The sequence below is a fragment of the Salvelinus namaycush genome, chromosome 26 (genome assembly GCF_016432855.1).
Source record: "Salvelinus namaycush isolate Seneca chromosome 26, SaNama_1.0, whole genome shotgun sequence".
Lineage (NCBI taxonomy): Eukaryota > Metazoa > Chordata > Actinopteri > Salmoniformes > Salmonidae > Salvelinus > Salvelinus namaycush.
Genome location: NC_052332.1, coordinates 31,923,522 through 31,932,679, shown reverse-complemented (window position 1 = coordinate 31,932,679; position 9,158 = coordinate 31,923,522). Strand labels below are relative to the sequence as shown.

The window sequence follows — 9,158 nt, the reverse complement described above, 5'->3', positions numbered from 1 at the left end:
AAATCTCAATTAAATAAAACAATGAAGTAGTGCACTAGGCCTTTACTAGTGCTGTATTAGCTGACCGATATAACCACCTGTAGCGTGAGCATGAAAACAAATCTAATGTGGCTTCAACTCAGTTTATGATAGTTAACCTAGAGTCTGAGCAAAGATAAATTACACAAATCCTCTTCTCATTTCAGGTCTTTACCTGGCCTTATGACTCTCAGACACTGATAGTGATGTGTTTGCTGCTTGAGTCAAGGTAAATAACATGTTGACTCATGACTTACACATCCGCTGCTGCCTGGCAGAACACTCACTCTGTCTCAGTGAACAAGGTGGGGTTGAGTTAGGAAACTCTTGGCTCTAGCCAGCTGTCTACTTCACTGATCTCTTCCCTGAATACTGGAAAAACATTATTAGTGTAGTTCCATATGTTAAGTAATGACGTTTTGAACATAATCGGGCTCAATAAATGTATATATAAATGTATATAACTCCTAGTCATAACATGCCTTGATTTTTTTTTTATAGCCTGTGATTGATCGTGCATCCTCTCTGTCAATGTTGTTATAAGACTATTGCAAAGAGGAAAGGAGAGGTACACAGCTGCTGTGTTCCACGTGTAGGCTGTATCACACTTCTCTATCCCCAGCTGCCTCTGTCCACCCACCCCTCCCTCTTCTCCTTCCAAAAATATACTCCACACAGCTATGGAAAATCCCTATGCATGGCTACTCCGAATACCCGTCGGGACAGGACATCTCTCTTCATGGAAAATCATGCATCATCTTATTGCCCAATGTGCGTTTGGCCCAAATTGAATCACAAACCGTTTAGATAAGTAAGGAAATTAAAGGATGTTCTTAAAATGTAAATCAAATATTAGGATAAAAGTGTCAAATAGGCAAGAGCACTTTACAAATGGCTACAATGTATACTGCAGAGAACAGTGCCAATAATAGTTTGAGTGAACAATTCAGGACAAAGTATTAATTTTGAATATACTTCAGCGAAGTTGGATAAGTGTCATCTGACTCGTTAACGGTCACCATACTGACAGTGGCATCGTACCATGGACGGAATCCAAAGTCTGAAATGTTATTGTTTACTGTTGTACGGATAGGCAAAAAGAAGATAAAAGACAGGGAATTTTGCATACTGCCGCGTCATCAATGCTTTGCAACCGCTCCCCTTCTTTATCTGCAGCCTACAGACTCAACAAATGATACCACTTGGAGAGTTTATTACACTGTCAGTATAACGTAGCCTAAAATGTGTTATGGTGGCTTTATCGGACAGTTTTATTTCCCTGGCTGGGCGAAGGACAGCTATTATATACCTGGATGAATTGTCGACACTGTCTTTTAACTCGGGAATTCTTATTGTGGACGAGCAGTTGCTTTTAGGATATTTGTTTTTCCTTATTCTGACCATGTGGAAGTGTTGAAATGCGCACGACAGTGGATTCGGTTCCGCTTATAAATACTGTATTTAATAATAACTGTAGTTCCGCGCTACATGTTTTTTTTCCTTCGATGCGTTTAGTTGATGGCGACAGTTTTATGTGACTCAACTCAACTTCTTCACCTGCGGCTGTTCCTTTTGAACACGGTCAGCTTGAAGACAACGGTTTTACACACTACGAACTGTCATTGAACAACCATCCCGAAAAGAGTTACAAGAAAGTGAAACTTACTTTCTAAAACTTTGTAATACCTCAACCAAATTATGACTTCGGTTTGGAAAAGATTACAACGCGTTGGCAAGAAAGCTTCAAAATTCCAGTTTGTGGCGTCTTATCAAGAACTTGTGTTGGAATGCACGAAGAAATGGTAGGTTATGTCATTTATTTAGGTTAAACGAACTCATTTTCACAACATCCCATTGACTCACGTTATCTATCTGCTCCCATGAAGGGCGTTTCTCCTTGTAATATTTCTACTTTAATGTTAGGTTTGCGCAGCCTACCACCATGGACACTGCTTTAGGCATCCTTGTCAAGAACCTATTCCATTTATTTGATCCAACCCATAACGGACCGTATTCCATTTCCGTACTAGTGACAACAGAGTTACAGGAAGAGCGCAGAATGCGGTTAGTTCGTTGTTTCCTTTGAAACAGTAATATGAATAAGAGAGGCGCGTGAGCTGTCGTCACTAGCTACCACAACCACAAAGCCATAATGATGGCTAAACTCTGCCTGTTTTTCCAATTGTTATATTTAAAATGTTATTTTAAACCTAACATTTAACCTTAACCACATTGCTAGCCTTATGCTTCACCCTTGCCATAAATGAAGACAATGTTTTTTTACTTATTGTCACGCCCTGACCTTAGATAGCCTTTTTATGTCTCTATTTGGTTTGGTCAGGGTGTGATTTGGGGTGGGCATTCTATGTTTTGTTTTCTATGATTTTGTGTTTCTATGTTTTGGCCGGGTATGGTTCTCAATCAGGGACAGCTGTCTATGTTGTCTCTGATTGGGAACCATACTTAGGTAGCCCTTTTTCCCTCCTTTCGTTGTGGGTAGTTAACTTTGTTAGAGGCTTCATAGCCCTGTTAAGCATCACGGTCGTTTTGTATTGTTTATTGTTTGTCATTCAAATAAAAAGGAATATGTACGCTCACCACGCTGCACCTTGGTCCGCTTCTTACGACGTCCATGACAGAACTACCCACCACCAAGGGACCAAGCAGCGTGCGCCAACCTGGAGGACGAGCTGGACCGGGGAGTAGAGAATGGCAAGGGACAAGACCCGGTCACGGAAGCCCGAGAGGCAGCTCAAAAAAAATGTTTTTGGGGGGCACACGGGGAGATTGGCGGAGTCGGAGTTTAGACCTGAGCCAACTCCCCGTGCTTATCGTGGGGAGCATGTGACTGGTCAGGCACCGTGTTATGGGGTGATGCGCACGGTGTCTCGAGTGAGCATTCACAGGCCGGTGTGCTCTGTGCCAGCGTCCCGCGTTTGCCGGGTGGTAGTGGGCATCCAGCAAGAACGGGTTGTGCCAGCTTTGCGCTCGAGACCTCCAGTGCGCCTCCACGGCCCAGTGTATCCGGTGCCAGCGCCAAGAATCACGCCTCCAGTATTTCTCCCCAGCCTGGTGAGTCCTGTGCATGCTGCCAGAACCAGGCCTCCTGTATGTCTCCCCAGCCTGGTGAGCCCTGTGGCAGCTCCACGTACCAGACTGCCCATACGTCTCCTCACTCCAGTGATGATCTATGGCAAGAAGCCTCCAGTGATGATCCATGGCAAGAAGCCTCCAGTGATGATACATGGCACGAAGCCTCCAGTGATGATCCATGGCAAGAAGCCTCCAGTGATGATCCATGGCACGAAGCCTCCAATGAGGAGTCATGGCACAAAGTCTCCAACGACGGCCTCCAGTCCGGAGCCTCCAGCGACGGCCTCTAGTCCGGAGCCTCCAGCGACAGTCTCCAGTCCGGAGCCTCCAGCGACGGTCCCCAGTCCGGGGCCCCCAGCGACGGTGCCCAGTCCGGGGCCCGCAGCGAGGGTCCCCGCACCAGAGGTGCCACCAAAGTGGGGTGAGCCAGTGGTGGAGCGGGGTCTGCGTCCCGCACCAGAGCCGCCACCGCGGATAGATGCCCACCCAGACCCCCCCCCTATAGATTCAGGTTTTGCGGCCGGAGTCCGCACCTTTGGGGGGGGGTACTGTCACGCCCTGACCTTAGAGCCTTTTTATGTCTCTATTTGGTTTGGTCAGGGTGTGATTTGGGGTGGGCATTCAATGTTTTGTTTTCTATGATTTTGTGTTTCTATGTTTTGGCCGGGTATGGTTCTCAATCAGGGACAGCTGTCCATCGTTGTCTCTGATTGGGAACCATACTTAGGTAGCCCTTTTTCCCTCCTTTCGTTGTGGGTAGTTAACTTTGTTAGAGGCTTCATAGCCTCTAACGAAGGGGCGGCAGGGTAGCCTAGTGGTTAGAGTGTTGGACTAGTAACCGAAAGGTTGCAAGTTTGGATCCCCGAGCTGACAAGGTACAAATCTGTCGCTCTGCCCCTGAACAGGCAGTTAACCCACTGTTCCTAGGCTGTAATTGAAAATAAGAATTTGTTCTTAACTGACTTGCCTAGTTAAATAAAGGTAAAATAAATACAAATAAATAGCCCTGTTAAGCTTCACTTTGTATTGTTTATTGTTTTGTTGGTGTCATTCAAATAAAAAGGAATATGTACGCTCACCACGCTGCACCTTGGTCCGCTTCTTACGACGTCCGTGACAGCTATAGCCAATTTTGTGGCTGTGAAATTGAATTGAGCCTCTACATTTTAGCGTGTATCGTAATTATAGTAGGCTATGGGCGCAGGATAAACACTATTTTCACGCCACTTGATACCAACGTGACTTTTTCGTGACAGGTTAGAACTTACGCAACAGTTCAGGAGAATTAACGTAGCAGGTTAGGAGGCAGAGGTTAAGGTTAGGAAAATATATAGGGTTTGCAAAAATACTCTCCTAACTTGCTCCGAAAATCACTTAGTATGGAAGTGGCGTGAAAAGACTGTGTCCCATAGGCACAGGTCTACTGTAGATGTAATGCACACAATAGGCATCAATACTCCTACCACAAGCCTACCTCATCACTGTCATACTGATAAATAACAGACATTACTCAGTTCACTCAGCTGACAGGATAATCTGTATCATAATGATGATGATGTCATGACCAGATACTGGGAAGCAGGGCAAATGTTTTCAAGAGTTATATCACTTTTAACTTAATTTATTTCACTATGATTAGATTTGTTGGTATTTATTTGTACTGTTAAATAGGCTATCTGTGTTGATGTCATCATACATGTCATCAATTAGGCTAGCCTTTGCCTACTTTGATCTTAAGAGGAGAAGGGCCTCATAATTGATTCAATTAAAACAATGCTTTCTTCACTCTTAGCGAAATCCGAAAGTTACTACGTACCTTTTTTCTGTCAACCATGATAAGGGAGATCTTTCAATGTAGTCTTTCAAGATTGTTCAATGAGTGTCTGAGTTGCACCATAGACTACACAACAATGTAATTTGTTAACAGGCCTGCCAGCCGTGCCATGTCCTTGCAAATTCTGTCATGTTCCAACAGAGCTATAGCATGTGCTATTGTGTACTGTACAGTAGTGTGACTATATCATTCTTTCTTAGCAGATAAGATTTAAACTTTGAAAACACAGACCTTTAATAAAACACAGACCTTTTGAAATCTGATACGTCGTCCATGCGTTGAGCCTTGGAGCGTTGAGCCCCATCAGGGTGATGGATCGATTAAAATCACATTTTATTTGTTGCATGTGCCGAATACAACAGGTCTAGACTTTATCATGAAACGCTTATTGACGAGCCCTTTCCCAGCAATGCAGAGTTAATATGAAAAAATAAAGGAAATATTAACACAATAAAATAACAATAACAGGGCTCTATACAAAGAGTACTGAGTCAATGTGCAGGAGTACAAGGTAGTTTTGTATTTGTATTTTGTATTTATTATGGTTCCCCATTAGTTAGGCAGCAGCTACTCTTCCTGGGGTTTATTATGGTTCCCCATTAGTTAGGCAGCAGCTACTCTTCCTGGAGTCCAGCAAAATTAAGAATGTTATACCATTTTTAAAACATTACAATACATTCATTACAGAATTCACAACACTCTAAGTGTGTGCCCTCAGGCCCATACTCCACTATCACATATCTACAACACAAAATCCAATGTGTACGTGTGTGTATCATGTGTGTGTATGCATGTGTCTCTGCCTATGTTTGTGTTGCTTCACAGTGCGCCTCCCATAGTCTGTTCTGGACTTGGGGACTGTGAAGAGACCTTTAGTGGCATGTGTTGTGGGGTATGCATGAGTGTCTAAGCTGTGTGCTAGTCGTTTAAACAGACAGCTCGGTGCTTTCAACATGTCAATACCTCTCGCAAATACAAGTATTCAATCTCTCCTCTACTTTGAGTCAGGAGAGATTGACATACATATTATTAATGTTTGCTCTCTGTGTACATCCAAGGGCCAGCTGTGCTGCCCTGTTCTGAGCCAACTGCAATTGTCCTAAGTTCCTCTTTGTGGTGCCTGACCACACGACTGAACAGTAGTCCAGGTGCGACAAAACTAGGACCTGCCTTGTTGATAGTGCTGTTAAGAAGGTAGAGTAGTGCTTTATTATGGACAGACTTTAGTGAATGATTTGTCCCAAATACAATGTTTTTCGTTTTTGAAATAGTCTTTGAAATATTTAGGGCTAACTTATTCCTAACTTATTCCTGAAACTAACTGTAAGGGGTGCGTAACTGGTGGCAGGGAAGTCAGACGCAGGAGAGCAGAACTAGGTAATAGCCAGAGCAGTTTAATTGCAAAACCAACAGCCTAAAGAAATAACCAACATGGGTACAAAACCCGACGCGCACCAGTAAACATGTGCACAAGCACTTACAACTGTAAGGCCTGGGTGTCGGAGTGTGGAGTCAACACGCAGGAAACAGCAGGTGCCAAATACAGAATGTTCTTTAATGAACACGGACCATCTAGTCCACCCTATAAACACACTGGGTGTACTATCTAACCAACCCCAGACACGGGGAAAAGGAACACAGTCCAGAAAACACGTAGCACACAATCAACACCACTACTTACAAGCAAACAATCCCGCACAAAGAAACGTGCGGGCCGGCTGACTAATAGGCCCAACTAATTAACCCTAATACACCACAGGTGAACCCAATAACCACATAGGGAGGGGGAGAAAAAGATCAGTGGCAGCTAATAGGCCGGTGACGACGACCGCCGAACGCCACCCGCACGGGAAGGAGAGCCTGCCTCGGTCGAAGTCGTGACAGTACCCCCCCTCTGACGCGCGGCTCCCGCAGCGCGCCGACACCGGCCTCGAGGTCGACCCGGAGGACGAGGTGCAGGGCGATCCGGATGGAGGCGATGGAAATCCCTCAGCATCGACGGATCCAAAATGTCCCCCACCGGTACCCAGCACCTCTCCTCCGGACCGTACCCCTCCCAGTCCACGAGGTACTGAAGGCCCCTCACCCGGCGTCTCGAGTCCAGAATGGCCCGTATCGTGTACGCCGGGGACCCCCCGATGTCCAGAGGGGGAGGAGGGACCTCCGGCACCTCACCGTGCTGTAGGGGACCAGCTACCACCGGCCTGAGGAGAGACACATGAAACGAGGGGTTAATACGATAATAGGAAGGGAGTTGTAATCGATAACACACCTCGTTTATTCTCCTCAGGACTTTGAAGGGCCCTACACACTGCGGACCCAGCTTCCGGCAGGGCAAGCGGAGGGGCAGGTTTCAGGTCGAGAGCCAGACCCTGTCCCCCGGTACAAACACGGGGGCCTCACTGCGGTGGCGGTCAGCGCTCCTCTTCTGCCGTCCACTGGCTTGTTGGAGAGATTCCTGGACGGCCCTCCATGTCTCCTTGGAACGCTGCACCCATTCCTCCACCGCAGGGGCCTCGGTCTGGCTCGGATGCCATGGTGCCAGGACCGGCTGGTACCCCAACACACACTGAAAGGGGGACACGTTAGTAGAGGAGTGGCGTAGTGAGTTCTGGGCCATTTCAGCCCAGGGAATGTATCTCGCCCACTCCCCTGGCCGGTCCTGGCAATACGACCGCAGAAACCTACCCACCTCCTGGTTCACTCTCTCCACCTGCCCATTACTCTCAGGGTGATACCCGGAGGTCAGGCTGACCGAGACCCCCAAACGCTCCATAAACGCCCTCCATACTCGGGACGTGAATTGGGGGCCCCGATCAGAAACGATGTCCTCCGGCACCCCGTAGTGCCGGAAGACGTGGGTGAATAATGCCTCCGCAGTCTGTAGGGCTGTAGGAATACCGGGCAACGGGAGGAGACGACAGGACTTCGAGAACCGATCCACAATCACCAGTACCGTAGTGTTTCCCTGAGACGGTGGAAGATCGGTCAGAAAATCTACGGACAGGTGCGACCAAGGCCGTTGTGGAACGGGGAGGGGTTGTAACTTCCCTCTAGGAAGGTGCCTAGGAGCCTTACTCTGGGCGCATACCGAACAGGAGGAAACATAAACCCTAACGTCTCTCGCCAAGGTAGGCCACCAATACCTCCCCCGAAGACTCCCCACCGTCCTCTTCACCCCAGGGTGACCCGAGGAGGGTAGAACGTGAGCCCACCGAATCAATTTGTCCCGAACACCAAGCGGCACGTACTTCCGCCCCACCGGACACTGAGGAGGAGCGGGTTCCGCCCGTAACGCCCGCTCGATGTCCGAGTCCACTTCCCACACCACTGGTGCTATCAGCCTAGAGGCGGGAAGGATGGGAGTGGGTTCGGTGGGCCGATCGTCCGAGTCGTAAAAACGGGACAGTGCATCCGCCTTTACGTTCTGAGAGCCCGGTCTATATGTTAACGTAAACTGAAATCGGGTAAAGAACATGGCCCACCTTGCTTGACGTGGGTTCAGTCTCCTAGCTGCCCGAATATACTCCAGATTCTGGTGGTTGGTCCAGATGAGAAAAGGGTGCTTAGCCCCCTCAAGCCAGTGTCTCCACACCTTCAGGGCACTGACCACTGCTAACAACTCCCGGTCCCCCACATCATAGTTACGCTCCGCTGAACTGAGCTTCTTCGAGAAGAAAGCACAGGGGTGGAGTTTTGGTGGCGTACCAGAGCGCTGTGATAGCACGGCACCTACCCCAGCCTCGGACGCGTCCACCTCCACTATGAATGCTAGAGAGGGATCCGGATGCGCCAACACGGGCGCATCCGTGAACAGCGCCTTCAACCTGTTGAAAGCTCCGTCCGCTTTTGCTGACCACTGCAGCCGCACCGGACCCCCCTTCAGCAGTGAGGTAATGGGAGCTGCTACCTGACCAAAACCCCGGATAAACCTCCGGTAGTAGTTGGCAAAACCCAAAAACCGCTGCACCTCTTTTACCGTGGTCGGAGTCGGCCAATTACGCACGGCCTTAATGCGGTCACTCCCTACCACATTTACATTTACATTACATTTAAGTCATTTAGCAGATGCTCTTATCCAGAGCGACTTACAAGTACATACATTCATACTTTTTTTGTACTGGCCCCCCGTGGGAATCGAACCCACAACCCTGGCGTTGCAAGCGCCATGCTCTACCAACTGAGCTACACGGGACCACCACGCCCGAGGTGG

General features: G+C 47.9%; 1 protein-coding gene across 1 annotated transcript in view; it reads left to right on the top strand.

Moving 5' to 3' along the window:
• Positions 1–1,224: 1,224 nt before the first annotated feature.
• Positions 1,225–9,158, top strand: part of LOC120021562 (EH domain-binding protein 1-like protein 1) — a 41,984-nt gene continuing 34,050 nt past the window's right edge. The window contains exon 1 of the mRNA XM_038965353.1: positions 1,225–1,820. Within this exon, the coding sequence (XP_038821281.1) occupies positions 1,717–1,820 (104 nt within the window). The 5' untranslated portion in view covers positions 1,225–1,716. The remainder of the gene's footprint in view (positions 1,821–9,158) is intronic.